Source organism: Ursus maritimus, unplaced genomic scaffold (assembly GCF_017311325.1).
Source record: "Ursus maritimus isolate PB19 unplaced genomic scaffold, ASM1731132v1 scaffold_36, whole genome shotgun sequence".
NCBI classification, from domain to species: domain Eukaryota; kingdom Metazoa; phylum Chordata; class Mammalia; order Carnivora; family Ursidae; genus Ursus; species Ursus maritimus.
Genome location: NW_024426230.1, coordinates 21,370,071 through 21,392,199, shown reverse-complemented (window position 1 = coordinate 21,392,199; position 22,129 = coordinate 21,370,071). Strand labels below are relative to the sequence as shown.

The window sequence follows — 22,129 nt, the reverse complement described above, 5'->3', positions numbered from 1 at the left end:
GCCCAAAGACATATGGACCATCTGGACATTCTGTTGAATTTGTTATTGGTCCACTGTATCAATGAGATCATGTTCATCGTCCAGATAAACAAGGATTGGCAAGTGCATTAGATATCTTGGTAAGACATGCATAATCCAGAGGATTGGAATAAGCCTATGAAGATTCGGTGTCCACAGTATTAGTAAAATTTTAGAGATCCTGCTGTATGTATCTTACCAGGATAACCCCTCCAAAGTAAAGCACAAATTATTGTATCTCACAATTCCCACCCTTCAGAAGGAAACACAGGGCCTGCTAAGTCTCTTTGGGTTCCAGAGCATATTCCACACTTGGAAATACCATTTCAGTCCATTTATCTGTTAATTCGGAAGGCTTCAACTTTTGACTTCAACTGTATCTCAAAGTAGAAAAGGTTCTCTCGCATGCCCATGCTGTGACGTAAGTGACCCTGGTGCTTGAGTCACATAAGCCATCAGTGCTGGGAAAGGTGTGGGGTTTATAGCAATACTAATAGGAGAGTTATAAACTGAATTTCTAGGACTGTTATTAGTAAGACCATGCTTTCTACAGTCAAGAATGATGCGTCTTTCATAAAAGTGTGCTGCTTTAGTGTGCTCTTAGTGTGCTACTGGGCATGGGTAGGGATGAAGTATCTGAATGCGGAACATCAAATGACCATGTGGTCTGAACCACCAATCACACATTGGGTTTTGTCGTATCTACCAACATCCAGCCATAAAATAGGTCAGACCCATCACTAGTTCATCGTAAAATGGTAGTAGTAAATACAGGATAAGGTACGGCCAGGGCCCAAGGACCCAAGTAAGCTGTACAAGGAGGTGCCCAGATCCTCGTGGCATCTAGTAATGTTTTACCAGTTCCTTTTTCTCAGGTCATATCTGGCCACAGAGTGGATCTCCTATAAGTTGATGGTGAAGAAAAAAGGCTAAGCTGATTTTATGATGGGTCAGCTCATTATATGTATGCAACCCAAAAACTGGACTGCTGCTTCACTAGAGCCCCGTTCTGGGATGTCCCGGAGAGGAATGAGGGAACATCTTTCCAGGGGGCAGAAATTTGGTTTGGGCGGTGTCCCTGGTCAACCACTTTGTGTGGAAAGAGATCTGTTCGAGTATGTTGATGGACCTATGGGAGTGAATATTATTGAGGACCAAAAAAATACCCAGCACAGAAGCACAAAACAACGAAGTAGACAGAGTAGTGCAGACAGTTGATAACGACCAGCTTCTGTCCCTGGCTACTCATCATTAGCACAATAGGCTTGTGAATAGAATTGCCACGATGGTAGGGACAGAGGTTATGCATAAGCCTGAACCATGGATCCTCTCCCATGAAGGTTGATGTATCTACCACCACCATGAATATCTAACCTGGACAACAGAGACTAACATTTGACACGGTAAAAGTACTATCCTTCAAAATTCCAACCAGTCCCATGGTAGCAAGTTGGTTATATTAGTTAAACCTTTTTTCCTCTGAAAATGATAGTGCACCATTTGAACTGATTTTGACATGGATTCTGGGTATGGATGCTTATGCTGACCTCAGTCAGCAGCAGCCCAATCCAAGGGCTTTTAGAATGTTTTATTCTTAACACATGATCCCATCTAACCACTCATGGGATAAAAAGCACATTTTGCAGCAGTGAAGGTATAGCATTGGGAACATTGCCATGGGGTTCTCTGGTCATATATTCTTTATCGCCTAAGAATGCCAACTTACTAGAGTGATAGAATGGCTTTTGGAGGGGGCAGCTGAGTCTCAGAGAGGTAATGGCTGGTAAGGAAGGAGTGCTAAGCTCTGAGATACAGTATGCATTCTAAATCAATGACCATTACTATATAATGCTTTTTTCTTTTTTTCTTTTTTGCTGTAGAATACATAGGTTCAAAACCAAGGACTGACCCCACTTACTACCATCATTCAGTGACCCACTTGGGGAATCTGTGTTTCCCTTCCTACAACTCTGGGCCCTGCCAGTTTAGAAGTCCTAGTTCTCAGAAGAGAAAAAAAGCTTCTATTAAGTGAAACAGCAAGAGCCCCATTAATCTTTAAGCCATGGCTGCTACTCATTTACTTTAGGCTTCCTGTGTTAGGAAATAGGAGATAAGAGGAATCACCAGCCTGGAGGCTGTTAACTGGCCCATTTGATCAGCAGGAGGTAGGACTAGAGTTACAGAGTGAGACAGCATGTATTATGTTGATACCCAGATAATCCACTGAATCACTTCTTGGTATTCTCCTGACCAATTTTGGGGGTAAACAGATAAGTTCATCAGTAAAGAAGAACACGGTGACCTGGGGCTCAAAATCATCAGTGACAAAGGTCTGGTAACTGCAGTAGGTAACCTACTTACACCAAAAGACGTACTAGCCCAGGATGAGAGCAACTGAGACTGGTAACAGTAGGAAGAGATGATGAGTATCATGTCACCACAGTTTCTTGTGATAGTTTTCCCAGGAAAGGTGGTTAACCAGCATCGTGGAGTAGCTTTTCTCAGAGTGAATGATCATCCCTAGGAAGCGGGTTTAAGCAGATGCTGCAGAGCACCAGCCAGACCCCTTCCTTCCTTGGTACTGAAGGACTCGTTCCTCCAGCCACTGAGCGTTTTAGCAGCTAATGGCTAGCAGCTAAATCCTTCTTTAGAAATTACGCTAAACCAACAGAGCTATCCCTCCCAAGGTCATGCCCCCTAGGTAGGAATAGCACACAGGCAAGGACTCCTCGATGGGGCAGGGGGTGGTGTCTAAGGCTTAGCTCTCTTGCCTTAGGGCAGGACAGCTCTGAGATATTATAGCTCTGCCGCTTCTCTAGAGCTACAGAGACCTTTGTTGCAACCGCGCCATCGCTCAACTCTCCTCAACAATCCTAAATCTTTCACTCAGAGTGTTAATCCAGAAGGTACTTCCCAATACACTTCCTGCACACATAATGATGTCTCAGAGTCTCTTTTCCAAGAAACCTGACCTATGGTAAACACACAGAGTCAGTATACATTCAGTAATACTGTATAGAGTTTATATTAAACATATATACTGTTTTAGGTGATGTATATGAATGTATATTAAACTATAAGCAAGTGTATATGTATTTCTGTACACACCCACACATGCATAAAATATATTTTTTAGGCATGCCATTATTTGACTTTTCTAGAAGATATCTTGTCTTTGTCATGTTTGTTTTTAAATCTAAAAAAAATATCATTTAGGAGCTTTGTGAAATAGAAATTCCTAAACATGGGTGAATCCAACGGATAATTCTGCCAATACAATGTTCAGTAAGCCATTGTCACAGGATTGGATTCTCAGAAGGCCAGTGACCCAAAACTTACACAGATCAGAGAAGAGCATGTTGACATGTTTGTTCAGGTTCGGTCTCCTCCTGACTGAGCCTATTGACACCACCACCCGACAAGGAAAGAGCTCCGTAGAGGTCAATAAATGGGTGCTGTAAAGTGCAATAACATTAACTCTTTGGACTCCAAGGAGAGTCATGATTGTTGCCTTGATCACCACCCAATTCTGTTTTCTTCCTAAACTTCCTGGCTTCAGAATTTTGTTTTTACAACATAACACAGCTCGTATCTTCTAAAAATGAGACTACGACTAAAAGAAATTGTTTTGAATAAGAAAAAAAATAGTTTACAGTCAACTCACAGTATCTTTTTTTCAAATATTGAAGGCTGAATTCACCTAATCAATTTTCTTTAGGATTTGATTTGTATGTGAAGGACTAATCACCAAGTAAGCGAATATTTTGTAGATTTTAAAGGCCTTTAAATGTTTCACGATAATGATGCTGGTATCCCTAAGTACACTGACTATTAAAGCCAGTTAACATATATCCTTGCACAGCTAATAGAATGAATTGAAACTAAAATTTCCTTAAACTTTACCAAAAAAGCAGCAGTTGTTCTGTAAATTTATACTACTATAATTAGAGGCCTTTGAGGTAGCTGTGAAAAGATTCTAATGTTGTGAAAAAAAAAAAATCAGAATGTTGCAAACCTAGAAATTTAAGTAGGGCTGTCAAGCAATTCACATTTGGAAAAAACTTTTTTAACACTGGGCACATTTGGGATTCTGTTCTTTGATTCCTTAGGGCAGCTATCACTTCACTACTGTTGTTGGCTTTTTATTATTTTAATGCATCAGAAAATCTTTTCTAAAGAACAGTGCCTTTTAAATAGGGTAGCGTATGCTCACACACCGCACTATTCTTATGTTTATATAATATTGTAGCTTCCCTTCAGTGTTCACCTGAAAGTATTTGTCATTTAGAAAAAATTGCTAGCCTGAACAAATGATAAAATGACACTTATCTATTTAAAATGAGAGTTGAGTGCATTCTGAATTGGTGAGATAAGATAAGAAAACAACATAGAATTAATGGAAGTCTAAATGAAACCCCAATAATGATAACAGTAATAATAACAGCTAACTTTTATTGAGCATTTACTATGTGCCTAAGGCTTTAAGGACTAAGCTCACTAAATTCTCTAACAGCCTTAATAGTATGGTACCATTACTATTCTCATTTTATCAATAAGGAAATTAAAGACCACAAATGTTAAGTAATCTTTCAGTTACAAAGCCAAAAAGGGCAAACCTGGATGAAATTAATATTTAAATACAGCAAATGTTAATAGCACACTTAGTAACTATATGCTAAGTTTATATTAGCACATGGAACCAAGAGCTTGTTATTTTTTTCCCTTTTTTTTTTTTTTTTTGTTGAGCTGTAATTGACATATTGTATTAGTTTCAGGTGTACAACACGATGACTCAATATTTGTACCTATTGCAAAATGATCAGCACAGTAGGTTAGTTAACATCTATCACCATGCATAGGTACTGATTTTTTTGTTGTTGTTTTCTGTGATGACAGCTTTTAAGATCTACTCTCTTAGCAACTTTCAAATATACAATACAGTTGTTGTTTTAAGGCAAGTTCACTTCTTAATTTCTTCTTCTCTTAATGGAAGAACCTGGAATATGGTAGATCAGGGATTGGCAATCTATGGCAGACTATGGCCCATGAGGCAAATCTGGCTGAGGCCCCTGCATTTGTGAATAGTTTTACTGGAACTCAGCAACATTCCTCATCCCTTCGTTTGCTTACTGTCTTTGCTTTTACACACAGCGGCAGGACCAGGCAGTTGAGAGAAAGACTCTAGGAACCCAAGTTCATACGAAGCCCAACATAGTTAGTTATTGTTTTGTTTTGTTTTGTTTCCAGGAAATGTTTACTAACCACTGTGGTATATATCCCTTCTTTAGAATGCATGTAAGATGGCAAAAATTCAGTCCCCATATCCAGTAGTAGAAATATTAATGCCTGTTAGCCCATTTCAAATTAGTGAATATAATCTGCGAAAATCTGAGATGAAGGAAAAACCTAACCCAGTATAAGACCACATTTTCTTACTATAAAGATAAGCATTTGTAAATGTAATTCTTTGATTGCTTTAAATATATCAATTATAAATGTTTGGAAAAGAAGTATGTTAGGGGAGTCAGTTGAGCTGCTTGGTATTTATTTCCCTGTCACTATGTTTCATTGTTTGGCTAATCTCTTGAATTAGAGGGTCTTGGATTCCGATCTCTCTCATGGAGCTCTGTTGGAAATACAGTCATTTGTACTGTCTCAACCAGCAGAGATCTTAGGAAACAGCTATTATTTATCTTTACTGCCTATCATTGGAACTTTCTGTAAACAAGTTCGATAAACTAAATGAAAAAAAATGAGTCTAGTGATAAGCAATAAAATCAATTATGAAAATGTACCTTGGGTTAGGTTTTATATGTGTAATACTTGTGAAAGCCATATAATTCATAACAGTGTCATTTGGTTGTTTTTGTTTTTATTATTTTTTAGATTTGGATGACCCAGTAGTAACCGTTCATCAGAGTATAGGTGAAGCTAAAGAACAGTTTTACTATGAGAGAACCGTGTTCCTCCGGTGCGTGGCCAATTCCAATCCACCTGTTCGGTACAGCTGGAGACGTGGTCAGGAGGTATTGCTACAAGGATCTGATAAAGGAGTTGAGATTTATGAACCCTTCTTTACCCAGGTAGGAATTAAGGTATTTATACCCCATTCTGCTACAATGTGTTCCTAATCCAGGTAACATGCAATATTATGTCTATTTGAAAAGAGTCTCTCCAACTCTGACCTTTTAAAAAACAGTATGTTCTTGATTGAAAGATAAGATAACTCAAATAGTAAAAGACAGTGTGTTAATTTTTTATGTGGTAGTTAAAATTAAAATGTTAATATTTGAAAAAAAATGTTAATGTATCCTAACTTGCATTTCTTTATACATAGGTTTACTTAGGTTTCACTATAAAGTACATAATTTTACATTTGCTGACTGCTTTGTTTTTTGTGGAAAATATTTCTTAAAGGGAGAGATTTTGAGTTTCCTATTTGCAATGGCAAATACATTTTAAAGGAATGAAGAGATCTACTTGAAATCCATTTGGCTGTGGTTTTAGGAGAAAGTCTCTGATTTCTTTTGTTCATTTTGGGTTTTGACTTAGCTTAATAATAGAGCCTTAATTACATAAAAACTAAACTATCTACTGTCATTAACTTATTTAATAAAAAAATTGAATTAATTTTACATGGAGTGGATGATATGAAATATTCTTCTATAATATATATCAAGAGTGGAGAATTAGTAATTCTTGAAGACACAGCAATTTGTGAAACTACTTGAGTGCTGTTATAAAGCTTTTCTGGTGACTAGAAAGGAATACAAACCTAATTAACAAAGAAAAACATTTAAATAAAATGTCTATGGAAAATATTCAAAATAATTATACCCATGAATAACAATTTGAAAAAAATATAGATAATAAGGTAAACAGGGATTTGACCACATTATCTGTAGCTTTTGAGATATCATGTGACTGTTAAAGGACAATATACAACTAAATTCTATATATTATGAATATTCTAGTACAAAATATTAAAGATAAATATACGTTTCACTTCTCAACTCTGTCATAATAGAAGGTCGTCCTGAGTTTGTGAATTTCCCAGCATCTCATTTTTTCACCATTAAATATATTTCCTTATATAGTAAACCATTTACTTGTAGTGTCTGAGTCCTGACCTCTTTCAAGTAATATAATTGCCAATATTTAGATATTAACTGTGGAAGAATGCATGATTATGCAGAAACATCTGAACACATCGCATATACTTAGATATTGCTATTTGAAGGTATAGAACAGCTGGGACTTGCCAAGATATAAAGCTCGGAAAACCATTCTTGCGTATACTGAGACTACCATGACACAGCCTGCTTTGACCTGACCCTCTCCCGACTCCAGTTACCGCAGCATCAACTGCTTTCTATCAACAGAGAGGATCGTAATTTCCCCATACATTCTGCAATACTATCATTCATCCTTCAGTTTTTACTGGTATTATTTGCCTAGTTAGAAAGTTAACAAAATATGTGTTAGCAGTATTTAGTTGCTTGGGTGACTTTAAGGTTTAGAAATCAGATAAATGATCACCTACCATTTTTTTTCTATTGTCAATTTTTTTTTTTGAATATGCATGTTGGGTTTTTTTTCAGTTTTTATTTTAATTCCAGTTAGTTAACATACAGTGTAATATTAGTTTTAGGTGTACAATAGAGTAATTCAACACTTCCATGTATCACTTCATGCTCATCACAAGTGCCTTCCTTAATCCCCACCACCTTTTTAACCTATCCCCTCACTTACCTCCCTCTGGTAACCATGTGTTTGTTCTCTATAATGAGGAGTCTGTTTCTTAATTTCTCTCTCTTATTTTTTTCCTATTGCTTATTTCATTTCTCAAATTTTACATATGAGTGAAATCATATAGTATTTGTCTTTTTCTGACTGACTTATTTCACTTAGCGTACTCTGTAGCTCCATCAGTGTCCTTGTAAATGGCAAGATTTCATTCTTTTGATGGCTGAGTAATAGTCCATCATATATATACCACATCTTCTTTATCCATTCATCAGTTGATGGACACTTGGGCTGCTTCTTTATCCTGGCTATTGTAAATAATGCTGCTATAAACACAGGGGTGCATGGATCCCTTTGAATTAGTGTTCTTATATTTGGGTGATACCCAGAAGTGCAATTGCTGGGTCATAAAGTAGTTCTATTATTAACTTTCTGAGGAACCTCCATACTGTTTTCCACAGTGGTTGCACCAATTTGCATTCCCACCAACAGTGCATGAGTGTTCCTTTATCTCCACGTCCTCTCCCACACCTATTTCTTGTGTTTTTGAATTTAGCCATTCTGATGGATGTGAGATGATATCATATTGTGGTTTTGATTTGCATTTCTGAGATGATAAATGATGATAAGCATCTTTTCATGTGTCTGTTGGCCATCTGTATGTCTGCTTTGGAGAAACGGGCATGTGTCTGCCCATTTTTTATTTGGGTTATTTGTTTTTTGGGTGTTGAGTTTTAAAAGTTCTTTATGTATTTTGGATCCTAACCTTTTATCAGATATGTCATTTGCAAATATCTTCTATTCCATAGGTTGCCTAGAATGTGTATCTTGTTAAAATTTAGAAAACACGTTTTCCTCTAGAATCTTGTGAAACATGATAACTTCTACAGGTACTGAGGTAGCACTGCATAGCCATTTCTTACCTATAGGACAGTCTGATCTCTTGGACATGTACACATGGGCCCTGTCCAAACTGGGGGGGCAATTATACTTTCAAAATAATTAGGGATTTGTTTATTAAACAAGCACAATGAAACTTTTCATTCATTCTTTTGAATCTGTTTCTAGTTTCTGTTAGCTGCTCTAAAAAACCATCTTAGAGAGCTCTCAAACTTAAAGCTATTGTTCCTGCCTTGTAAAGGTAATTTTTATTTTCTCTTCCTCCATTCTTTTATGAGAAAACAACAACTTTTTAATTGGAACATTTCAGTACCAATACTTCCTTATATATAAGTATCAGCCTTTACTGTGCTGTATTACACAGTCTTTCTCTTGGTGGCTGTGCTCGTGACTCTGCTGCTTAGACCATCTAAGTCAGTTCTCTTAAAAAGTATTTAAGAAACAAACAGACTTTTCTTGCAAATTCTGTGTTCTGGATTCACCTGCTGTAGTTGATATTTGCAGTTTAGCTCCTTTTTAAAGATGTCTTTCCTGCTCTGGTTCCTTGACTGTGTTGCTTACCTCTCCCTCTGAAATAGCTATTATGTATTTGTATCTGTCCTAAAAATTCATGTTGCAGCAAAGAATGCTTCAATAATTCTACATTATGAATGTACTTAATTTGTTAATATCAAATGTCTTTTGTAGGCCAATCTGATAGAAACTCTTAAATCGCAGCACATGGACAATTTAGTTCTTACAGCCATGGAGAATGTTGGTTTTTTCATAGATAAAACATTACCAGTAGTTTTACATCATACCACAGGTGATATACTACATATAGGCCTGATACACACAAGTCCAACTGTATCACACAACTTTCATTCTCTCTCCATGGAATATTGTAATATTGAAATAATAGGCTACCATGTTTTTTTACCCCGTCTTCCTGATCATTTAAAAATATAAATCTGGGGCACCTGGGTGGCTCAGTCGGTTAAGCTTCTGACTATTGGTTCTAGCTCAGGTCGTGATCTCAGGGTCATGAGGTTGAGCCCCGCATTGAGCTCCCTGCTTGGCATGGGGCCTGCTTGGGATTCTCTCTCTCCCTCTCCCCTCCCCCTCTGCCCTCTCCCCCCCCACCCTCATGCAAGTGCGCATGCACGCTCTCTCTTTCTCTCTCAAAAAATGAATAAACAAACAAATAAATAAAAACGTAAATCTAATAAAATCTTTTTTCTGCTTTAATCCCTCCAGTGGCTTTCAAATATTTAGAATAAATCCAAATAATGTATTGTGACCTAGGTCATGTTTGACTTTGCTCTGCCTTGTTCTCTCTTACTTAATCTGTACTTCACTCACTGTTCTGGTCACACGATCCCGAGAAGCCAACCTTGTCTATGTGTAGGGTCTCCATGTTATTAATTCTTCCTCATATTTGCTTAGGTTATATGGCAGGGGGCTACTGAACACTGAAGACTTGCCACCTCAGAAAGCCTTCCCTGACAGATCTCTCTGAAGTAATATCCCTTCCCTCCCACAGTTACACTTTTCCAATACCCGGTTTTATTTTATTTTTCCCATAGCACTGAATCCATCAAATTATCTCCTTTGTGTGTTTGGACATAAACTCACTAATTATAGAGACTCTATCTTTCCAACAACTCGAACAGTGCCTGACACATGGAAGATTCTCAATAAATATGTGTTAAATGTTGAGCCAGCACTTCCATGGAGATGTCTGGATTTCGAGCTGTGGTGCAAATAAAACTGAGTCCAAGTTACTAGGCACTCTTGAGTCACTCTCTATAATTCCATCCCTCTTTACCCACTAAAGAAGGCTTAGTGAAATGTGAATGAGAATGATGTTATAACTGGATCCATCTTAATGTATTTAGTTTCCAAACTGCTGGTGATTTTCTAGTTAGTTTTGAATTAATTTCTAGTCTAATTTCACTGCATCAGAAAGCATACTCTGAACAATTTTAACCTTTAGAAATTCGTTGAGACTTGCATTGTGCTAAATCCTGAGGTCTGCTTTCATAAATGATCTATGTGCTTGCTCAAGAATGTGCACTTCACATTTGTTTTGTTTCAAATAGGTCACATTTGTTAATTGTGTTGTTCAGATTTCCTTTGTATTTTCTGATTTTTATGTCTGCTGTTTTAAAAACTATTTAGAGAGGTTAACTATTAAGACAGCTGTAGATTTATCTCTTTATTTGTATCAATTTTTGCTTTATATATTTTAAAGGTATATTATTAGTACGTACAGATACAGAATTATTATAACTTCCTGATAGATTATCTAAGTATATTATCTTCCCGATGATATATCTTCCTGGTAGATTATCATTAAGAATGTCTGTTTGTACCTCCAAAAATGCTTCTTGCCTTAATGCCCGTTTTGTCTGTCATTAACTAAACAAGGTTTTTTGTTTTGTTTTGTTTTTTAAGTTTCTATTTAAATTCCAGTTAGTTAATATACAGTGTAGTATTAGTTTCCAGTGTTCAGTATAGTGATCCAGCACTTCCATACAATGCCCTGTGCTCATCACAAGTACCGTCCTTGATCCCCATCACCTGTTTCACCCATCCCCCCAACCCACCTCCCCTTTGGTAACCATCAGTTTGTTCTCTAGTTAAGAGTGTGTTTCTTGGTTTGCCTCTCTTTTGGTTAGTATTTGGTTTCTTTTGAGGGTAGAGGGGAAATGGTAAATATTCACTCTTTTACTTCGAAACTTTATGAGTCTTTATATGTCACTTGTAATCAGTATATAGGTTCTGTTGTTTTAATCTGTTGGGACAGATCTTAGGTTTTAGTATATTTGATCCTTTTTTTTTTTTTTCTGCATGACCCACCTATTTTATTTTACTTTCCTCTTTTCTTGCCTTCTTTTGATTTATCAAATATTTTTAATTATTCTATTTACTCCTCTATTTAAGAGTTTTAAATTATCTTAGTATCTTTTATTGGTTACCTTAAAAATTACACCTTGCATCCCTGATTATTACTTAATGACTTTCTCAGTAATGATAGAAACTTAGAATACTTTAACAATATTTACCCTTTTTGTATTTTATGTTATTTTTGTCTAGTATTTTAATTCTATTTTAAAATCAACAAGATATTATTTTGTACTTTGAAACGATCATTATTCACTTATATTCACCAACTTTTTTTTCCATTTTGAGTTAATTTTTGTTTATGGTGTGAGGGAAGGCTTGAGGTTCATTCTCTGCAGATAGATATACATGTGTTCTAGCAGCATTTATTAAAAAGATCATTCACCACAGAGTTTCTTTGGCACTTAAATTGAAAACCAGTTGGCCCTGTACATTAGGTCTGTTTCTGAACTATTTATTCTGTTCCATGGATTTATATGTCTGTCTTTATGCCAATACCACACTGTCTTAATTACTGTGGCTTTATAATAAGTCTTGGAATCGGGAAGAATAAATCTTACAACTAGATCCATCTTTTTCAAAATTGATTTTGATATTTTAGCCTTGTATTTCCAATTAAATTTTAGTATCATTGTGCCATTTCTACCAAAATTCTGATAAGATTTTGAATGAAGTTGTGTTGAATATGTAGATCAGTCTGAGGAGGTTGTTACTGAACTGAGGATCACTGATACTGGCAATGCATTATAACAAAGCAAAGGAAAACCTTGATCCCCCTCGTTTTGATTTTAGTGCTTTATCACGTGTAATATTGCTTTATGAACAATCTGAGAGCATACGTGAAATTTTCCAGCCAATTTTATTTAGAGTCATCAACTTTTAAGATACAGCTTTTGAGACCCTTTGTGTATATGCATATTTATCATAAGTGCATAGGAAGCTGGCCATTTACTTAAGAAATTCTGGAGAGTTTCTTATAAAGAAATTACATCTCAGGGGCAAGGCAGACAGGTGTAAATAGCCACCTAGAAATCCCAGGGTTTCTTTTTTAATGGGCCTAGTCAGTTTACTTTTGTGTGGGAAGCCCAAATACAAATGTTCACCGAGACTAATCTGGTGACATATATATGTAAATCTGTCTGGTAGTATGGAGATAAGAACTGGTGAAGTTTGCTGTGTAGGCCCACATCTTAGAAAACAATACACTGCCTATTGCCAGAGTTCTGGGTTTGGCCTTCTGGGCTGCCATTTTGAAGCTCTACTCAAGTCCACAGTTTCTTCAGGAGGGATGTAATGGGTGCTTATGGTAATATCACTAGTCTTATACAACATCAAATACACAGTTACAGAATAGGCAGGGTTTCTGTAGAAGTTCTGTTGAATGATAAAATTAGAATAATAGATTGTGAGTTCCAGGGCTGGATTTTTATAATACATTTTTATAATACAGATGAACATAATTCAGGGCACATTTTTTTGCTCATGAATCTTCTTGATGGGAAACAACATCTTCATTTGTAGTTTCTAACCACCTTGGAAATTTGGATGGACTGTGAATTATGGTTGACCAGCAGTAGAAAGCAGCAAAATGAACACAGCTTGTGGTCTTTATTTTTACAATGACAAAATGTAATTTTTATGTAGGTTCTAATTTACAATGTTATCATACCTAGTTGTTTATCTTTACGTTGGGAGATAAACCCACACATTTCTAAGTAACTATCCAGAATTGTGTTATTATATTAAAGGCATTAATTGTTTAGTCTACATATCAAATTTTCTCTAGATTTAAAATTAATTCTGTGTTGCATCCTTGAAATATTGCCCAAGATATATTTGCCTTCCTATAATGGCTCTGGCATTTGTAATGAGATAGAAATGGTGTTTAATTTTCCTATTGCTTATTGTGCTAGTGTTTTTATGTGTGTATTTATGTGTATATAAAATTCTTAGGTGTTATTGATTTCTTGGATGGTTGTTTCCCATCAACTACCATGGGTATTTCATGATGGAAAAACTTTCCATATTAACATCATCTGTACTGGAGTACTTTAGTAATATTTTAAATTATTTCCACGGATCCTATGGCCTTGTGGCTTCATAATGTAAATAAGATCTAGGTAAAATAACAGAGCTACTATGTGTAAGATATGGGGAACTCTCCTAGAAGTACTAGGAATGGCTCCTCCTCTGCTAAGTTTGTTGATATGTATGGGGAGAACTTAAGGTAAATAATGATTATGATACAAAGTAAAAATCATTGTCAAAATTGAGGCACCCAATAATGCCATGGAGCATTCAAGGTGGAAACAATAGTACCTTTAATAATACAGAAGGAAGACAGTATCTCCAGGATTGGCTGGTGTCTCTCTGGTTGACTGGAACAGTAATTGGTATAGGTGGTGAAGTGGACTGTAAAGTTGGGACAGTATACCGGGACTATATTGTAGAATAATTCACATTACAGATCATAGTGTGCTTATTTTTTAACATTAGAAAATAAGTTTTTAAGGATATTATGTTTTGTTCTTCAATAATGATGTCTTGTTTTTATTAAATAGGATTTCCTCATTCATAGTAATTGTATTGATTTGAATCAAATATTCATTTCACCATCCTATTTATGCTTTCCTATACAGCTCATGTTTCTGAGGTGAAATTGGCCTGAGTTCCTAAGTCTGACAGAATTTATAAGAACATAATGTAATAAATTTAAGAGGAAATCATGCATTTATACTTCCGCTCGACACTGAAGATGTAAGCGAACACATAGTGTCAATTTATAAGTTAAAAATAAATTAGTCATTAGAGATAGAAAAATGTGAATTAAAAAGTTTTAATTTTTTTCCTGATATCTGAAAATAAATATTTAAAAAGTTCTAATTTCTATTATAAGAATTTTAGAAACAGTGCCATAGCAGTATTTCACTACACAATGCCAACATTGGTAAGGGCCACTGACTAATATATAAAATGCCTTCCTTTTTAAATTTTATTTACAAAAAATAGTTTTAAAAGCTTAAATATAGGTATTGCAAGTAATTTGGTCAACGTTAAAGAAACATGTACTTAAATTTTACCAACTCAACACATTTTCGCTATTTTTCTAGAACTTTCATAAAGATGTTCATGACATCATCTTGTGTATTGTAATTACACCATCTAATTACAAGACTGAACATATTTACATCAATTACATAATTAGTTATAATTAGGCTAATTAGACTAATTATACAATTAGACAATAATCAACTGAAAATTCCTTTTTACAAATCATGGAAATTCACATGCAAAAAGCCTTCTATCATCACAGAATATTAAATGTATGTGAGCAAAAGAATAAAATCAATGTTATGTGATAAAACCAGTTAAAAGTAGTAAAGTCTAAATCATTATAAATACATAATTTGATAGCATATATGTATATATATATGCAAACATATATTGATATCTTCTGTTTTGTTATGCATTATGCTATATATTCTTTTGAATATTATGGACTTTGGGAGCTGTTTATTGAGGGGAACAGGGTCATCCTGAATGCCTTCATCATTTCCTAAATGTAGTGAATTAATTAAGTAGGTAAGGTTCAAATTCTCCCATAACTCTGCATGTTATTTTCTGTATTCCTTCAATAGGCTTTGTCTGTTTCAGCCCCTCTCACTCTTTGGCACGCTGCCTAATCTTACATATTTGCTGTCCGGTAGGTTCACATATCATGGTACCTTGTTTTCCTGATTACTAGATAGAAATTATCTTAGCTCACCCAGAATAATTCTTCAGTCCCATAGTAGCTGAATTGTTCGGATATCACGGATCTAGAGTTCCCAGTAAAAGTTATTCTTTCTTTTTGTCTTTTCTTCTCATGTGCCCATTTTGCTGCTCCATTCTGCATAAGAATTAATTGAATATGCTGTGTGCAAACCATTTTCTTTACTGGGCCATACTTGTGGGAATCGTCTCAATGGTTAACATGAATTCTTTTTTTAAGCCTTAACAATATTACTTCCTAATATGTATTCTTACTTTTGAATGATATAAACACAAGCCACGTTCCTGACCACAAAAATGTCGGTACACAAAACATTTCAGAAATACCTCCACTGCAGTAGTGACCTCTATATTTTAATGGCCAGAGCATCATTGCTGTTGGTTCAGATGTATCTTATTGTTTTATATATTTCCTTCCCTTGTGGCTTACTTCCCATTTACATTTTCTAATTCATAACTATTATTCTATGGATGGCCCCTAACTCAGATTTATAGACCTACCTTTCAGCCTCCCCTAATGTTAAGAATTTTTATACCTATTACTACTTGAGTCAATATGTTTAAACAATGTTTACTGAAAGCTTATGTGCAAGACGATGAGTTGGCTCTATTTTTTTCTAGTCAGCAATCTTTACTGAATTGACAACATGCACTGCACAAATGACAGGGGTGGAACATGAAGTTATCTCATATAATGGAAAAGGCAGATCGATGCAAATATATAATTTTTTTAAAAAGCAAAATAAAAGCAAAAAATATACAAATCAAATGACAGGAGTTTGAGGAATAAGGAAAAATTGATTTTACTTAGATTGCATAGGGTCTCAATTGACAAACTAAAGTTTTTGAAATGGTGTTTCAAAGGAGAGCTGAGTAGTTTTCTGGCATGGACGTGGCGTGGTGAAGGCATGTCTGTGGCAGCTACAGAATGATTAGAATAAAGGAGAGCTGCAATTCTCCATAGTAGACAGTACAGTACCTTAGCCAAAATGAGCACTCAAGCAATGTTTGTTAAGTCAAAAATAAAGGTCTAAAGCAAATATTATGCCTGTGGGATTGGAAAAGAAAGGTCATTTCATGAAAAGAAAATTAAAGAATAATCTAAAGCCCTTGATGTCACTGAATGTGGGGTAATGAGAAACAGTAAAAAATGAATGATGCCATGACTTCTGAGTCTGGATTATGGGAGAATAATGGTGGCTTGCATTAAAAAGAACATCAGAAGAGAAAATAGGTAGTGCAGCCAGTCTGATGGAGTGTTAGAGTGAACTCACTGTTTAATATGACATCGTATGCCCTACGATTAAAATCTCCATCATGGTCCCAGGGTCCTGGGATTGAGCCCTGTGTTGGGCTCTCTGCTCAGCAGGGAGCTGGCTTCTCCCTCTCCCTCTGCCTGCCGCTCCCCCTGCTGGTGCTCTCCTTCTCTCCCTTTCTATCTCTCTCCCTGTCTGTCACAAAAATAAATAAAATCTTAAAAAAAAAAAAAAAAGAAGAAGAAGAAGAGGCAAATCTAACTTGTTCATTGGCAAAGTATGAGGTGGTTTCTGTGGTTTCTTTTTGAAGGGGGTTGGGTAATGCAGGAAAAACAGAAGCCAATAAATGACATAAATAAATACATAAAAAAAGAACAATCAAAAAGAATTAAAAAGCCAGAATAGATTATCTTAAGAGACCCAGAGTGGGGGAAAATACAAGTACAAGATCATAATTGCTAACAAATATTGCAGTTAAAAGGACAGGAAAAAAATTGGAGAAGTTCGATTTTATTAATTTTAATACTATTGGTGATTTTTTTCCAAGTGTATTTTTTCTGTTGTTGTTTTGCTTAGAGATTTGTCAGGAACCTATACATTGATGCTAATAAGTAAAAGTATGATAATGGATCACATTCCACTGGGAATATATTAGTAGAAGATTGCAGACTAAAGTTTGCACAATAGATAGAAAATGAAATGGAAAACAATGAAGAAGTGACTAAATTATGATATAATAATTACCTACATGTAGGGGCTGTCAAAGTAGCAAAGACAATCTAAAGTGTTAGAAATAAACAGAGAAGTATAGAAGCATAAAAAAGAAAGATTTATTGAATTGTAACAAAAGAGCATCATTAATGACATTAGTAGGTACTGTTTCAGTGGAGTGTTGAAATATTATTTTAAAAATATGGATTAAAAATAATTTGTCAGTGGAAACAGAAACAGTACTGGCAGAATATAATTAACTCTATGTGAATAAAGAGAGTTTATCACTAAATATACATCTAAATGACACTGTTTCTCCTTTGTATGTATTTGAGAATCATTATTACTGTATGATTGCTTTTAGAATATTGACTATACATACAGTAGCATCTATTGAATTCATATTGGGCGCCAAGCCGATAATAATCCTGGAGAAATAAACATGTGCAAAGCAAAGCCTTGAATGGTGAAATATAAGTAGTTATAGCACTTTTCATTGAAAAAGTATTCATTTACAAAGTGTCTCTCCTATGCTAAGCCCTGTGCTAGGTGCTTGGAACATAACACTGAGAGCAGGACAGACATAATCACTGCCCCCTAGATACTTACTGGCAAGGGGATGAGTCTGGCAGAAAATAAATCCATTCTTGAAATAAATGGAAAAATGAAAATGTATTATAAAGCGATAAAAGCACACTTCATGAAAAGGGATTTCTCCTCTTCCAGAAGGTGAGGCATGGCTTACCTGTGGAAGTAAGAGTATTGGGATCTACGAATGAGATGAAATTGATAAGGCATAGAGAGACGAAGAGCCAAGCATGTGCAAAGGTTCTGTGATGGAAGGACGCTGGATGGAAGGAACTAAGCGAATGAGATGAGACTGGGGAGGAAAGGAGAATAGACTATACAGGGTGGACCATCATGTTAATAGATATTGTGTTCACTTTAACAACAATAGTTAAGTCATTGGTGTGATTTAAGCAGAGAAATGGCATGATCAGATTTTCATATTTAAAAAAAAAATTCTGGTTGCAGATCACTATGCTTGTGTGTGTGTGTGTGTGTGTGTGTGTGTGTGTGTGTGTGTGTTTTAAGATTTTATTTATTTGGGGTGCCTGGGTGGCTCAGTCGTTAAGCGCCTGCCTTCGGCTCAGGGCGTGATCCCAGAGTCCTGGGATCGAGCCCCACATCAGGCTCCCCTGGGAGCCTGCTTCTTCATCTCCCCCTCCCCCCACTTGTGTTCCCTCTCGCTGGCTGTCTGTCTCTCTGTCAAATAAATAAATAAAATCTTAAAAAAAATTATTATTTATTTGAGCGGGGAGGGAAAGGTGCAGAGGGAGCGGGAGAGAATCTTAAGTAGGCTCCACACCGAGTGGAGCCCCATACGGGGCTTGATCTCAAGACCCTGAGATCATGATTGTGAGATTATGACCTGAGCCAAAACCAAGAGTCAGACACTTAAACAACTGAGCCACCCAGGCGCCCCACTTGCTTGTGTTCTTAAACTATACTAAGCATAATCAGGAATTTCTTAGCAGAATGTAGGGTGGAGAGCATTACATTTAAAAATAAATAAAAAGAATGGTCAAGAATTAACATGTTTCAAAATCAGTAAAAGGATCTAAGAGGGAGATACTGAATATATGAAGAAGAAATAGTTGAAAGTCTAAGATTCTTGTTATTAAAGAAGGAAGAGTAAATTTAGAGGAATAGATCTGAAGTTCAGTTTAGGATATGTTAATTAAGTTTTAGGTGTCTGTGAGACATCAAAATGGACATATTGAGGTAAAAATTTGGTCTATGTATCTGAAACTTAAGGGAGAATTCTGGAATAGAGATATAGATTTGAGGAGGGGGGCAGGAAGATAGGACTTGCAGTAGCAAGGATAAGATCACCTAGGGGAATTTTATAACTCAAAATTAATTATGGGACAAACAGTTCCAGGGAATACAAACAGGTAAGTGTTGAGAGGAGAAAGAAAAGTGAAGAAATCTAAGTAATAATAGTCACAGAGTTAGAATAAGTAAGATATGTCATCTCATTCAAAAATTACCTGAGTCAACTGGTTCTAGTATAACATTTTCTTTCAACTATGCTTTCTAACTAAGCACATACTTTTCTAAGTATTGTATTTAGTTAATATAAATGAGAACTCTGTAATGCACTGAGAGCATGTTTTAAATATAAGTTCTAGAAACACACACATTGGCTATGAATATTCATATGGGAGGTATTTGCCTTTGTTTATATAGAAAAAATACAATGTCTTTCCTAAAGAAAAAATTGAAAGAGAAGATTATTCCTTAGCCCACTGGGGAAAGTAACTGATTTAAGACCAACTTTTGACAGTGAACGAATTGAACTGTGGCCACAGTGCCCTTGCATACTGAAGGAGAGATTTATTGACACACTTGAAAAACAAGGTGTCCAGGACTGTGTGTGAGCAAGCTTTCCTGCAAATGAGCAAGCAATGCCTTTATGTCTTGTATTCCAAACCTTCTGAAGAGTGTATGAAAATATTGCATTTTTAGAATTGGAATGATGTTACACATGGTTCTATATAGATGTTATTTGGAAAAAAAATAACATTTTGAAAGTTGTTATACCAAATATAATTTTACTGGGATACTGTTTACCATTTCCATAATTAAGTTACTTATGAGAGGAATATTTTGAGAAGGTGCATTAATGAACTTAGAAAGTAACGAAATCTCAAAAGCCCGGTTTTAAATTGGACAGGTTTTTTCCCTTTAATTTTTATTGTTGTTGTTTGTTTGTTCTTTTACCCTTTTGAACAGTTTCAATGTTTTACATGGTCTTTCGTGGCTCATCAAGAATTTGTAAGATATTTCTGGCTACTTGCCTGATTTGAGTCTGTCTACAGTTCTGCAGATGTACCTGGAAGATGTAGACATTGAACTCCTGAAAAATAAAATTGCAAAAACAATAATGCTTTGGAAACATTCATGAATGCTTCTGTCATCCGTCATTGATATATATACACAAAATATTTATGTATATAAATTTAATTGTCTGTCATTAGATTGACTTCAATAACTTTGTTCTACCAACAGTGTTTCATTTATTGGCTCTTCTTCAGAATGCATTCCTTTCAAAACATTTCATGTTGAAGTCTGCATAGATTACAGTATTTGTTGAATAAACTCCATTATTAAGTGCACTGTTCTGATCTTTGCACAATAATTTGCATAACTACCACCAGAAATAGATTTCTCCCCCAGGAAGCTAGTTTGCAAAGAAAACGTTATGAATTTTCATTGTAGTCTGTTACCGTTTATCTCCAGGCACATCACAGTATTGCTTTTAAATGCATGTTTTTTTGTTTTTGGTTTTGTTTTTTTTTAGGGCATTTTCCTTAAAAAAATAAGATGATCTGCCACATTTTGATAATATGATTAATACAACATCATGTCATGTTTCTTTCATTCATTCATTCATTCATTTTGGTTACCATTGACTTTTTCTAATGACCTTTTCTACATTTTCAGGGTGAAACCAAGATCTTGAAATTAAAGAATCTTCGACCTCAGGACTATGCTAATTATAGCTGCATTGCTTCAGTGAGGAATGTATGTAATATTCCGGATAAGATGGTGTCATTTAGACTTTCCAATAAAACAGGTACGGAGCTATCTCTCAATGTTTTATGTCTGTTATCCACAGCTAACGTTTAAAAAGGTTAAGTTTCTTGTAGACCAAATGATATCTATAGTATCTGTAGGAACATGGCATCTTTTTTTCGCCGAGAGAAGTCTATGATATCTGGAAAGTTATTGGTAAATGCCACTGTAAAGTTTAATTGCATTAAGTTCCCATGTAATGTTTGTTTATACAGCATACAAAATTATAGTTCCTTAGGATAGTGTATTCATAAATGTCACAGCATGCCTATATCCTGTTCAAAGAAATTCTGAGAAATATTGGATTCTTCATATAAAAATTTATGGTCTAAATTGCTAAAAGTGTTTTGTGATTCCAAAGCTAAGTAGAAGAATCTCTTTCTTACTCTGTTTCAAGTCAAGAACGTTAATTGGTAATTTCAGGTAGGTGTTTTTAGGAAAGCATTTTTGTAGGGAATGTCAAAACATTAGCAAGATTGCGACTTAAGTTAGCCTGTGTTTAGTAATAGAGACCTCAGAATAACTGCAGGCATATTAAGGAGGAATTGCTAAATGCAAGAGCAAAGAGAGAGCGTGGGAATGGACTGTCTTTTGTATGATTGTGTGCAAGGAATCACCCTAGTAAAATAGAATTTGAACTGGTTTTGAGAAACTTTCAGTGGCAATTAATGTAAATTTTTACTTTCAAATAATGCTATTAAAATAAAGAGATTTAAAAGTAATTTTCTCATTAACAAAAACCTTAAAAAGTGTGGGTTTGGTGTGCCTGGGTGTACGTTTTGATTCTACCTCTTATTAGCTCGTGGATCTTGTTGAACAAATTGCTTCACACTCTGCGTCAATTTCCGCACAAATTCATAACGTTGTAGGGAAGAATTAGTGAGCTAATATACACAAAGCACATGGAACACGCTTTGTCAGTTTTCCAACAAAGAGCTAGTCAGCATCCAGCACATTTGATGAAAAGATTACACCTGGGACTTTACTGGAAGGTGAAAAAAAGTGTGTGCTCGAGTGTTGATTCATCAACCCAGGTTCCACTGAGTTGTTAAAATTTTGAAAGATAATTTTTAAAATGTATTCATTCATGCATTCATCAGAGACTTACTGGGTTCCTATTATGGGTCTGCAATGATAGGCATAGGAATATTGGCTAAGATGTAAATTGCCTTAAACTAGAGAAATGCTTTATTAAGCAC

The 22,129-nt window shown here is 35.4% G+C and overlaps 1 protein-coding gene across 1 annotated transcript in view; it reads left to right on the top strand.

The window, feature by feature from the left end:
* Window positions 1-22,129, top strand: part of MDGA2 (MAM domain containing glycosylphosphatidylinositol anchor 2) — a 364,476-nt gene that overhangs the window by 63,269 nt on the left and 279,078 nt on the right. Inside the window, exons 2-3 of the mRNA XM_008694362.2 lie at window positions 5,905-6,101; window positions 20,799-20,931. Coding sequence (XP_008692584.2) covers window positions 5,905-6,101; window positions 20,799-20,931 — 330 coding nt within the window. The remainder of the gene's footprint in view (window positions 1-5,904; window positions 6,102-20,798; window positions 20,932-22,129) is intronic.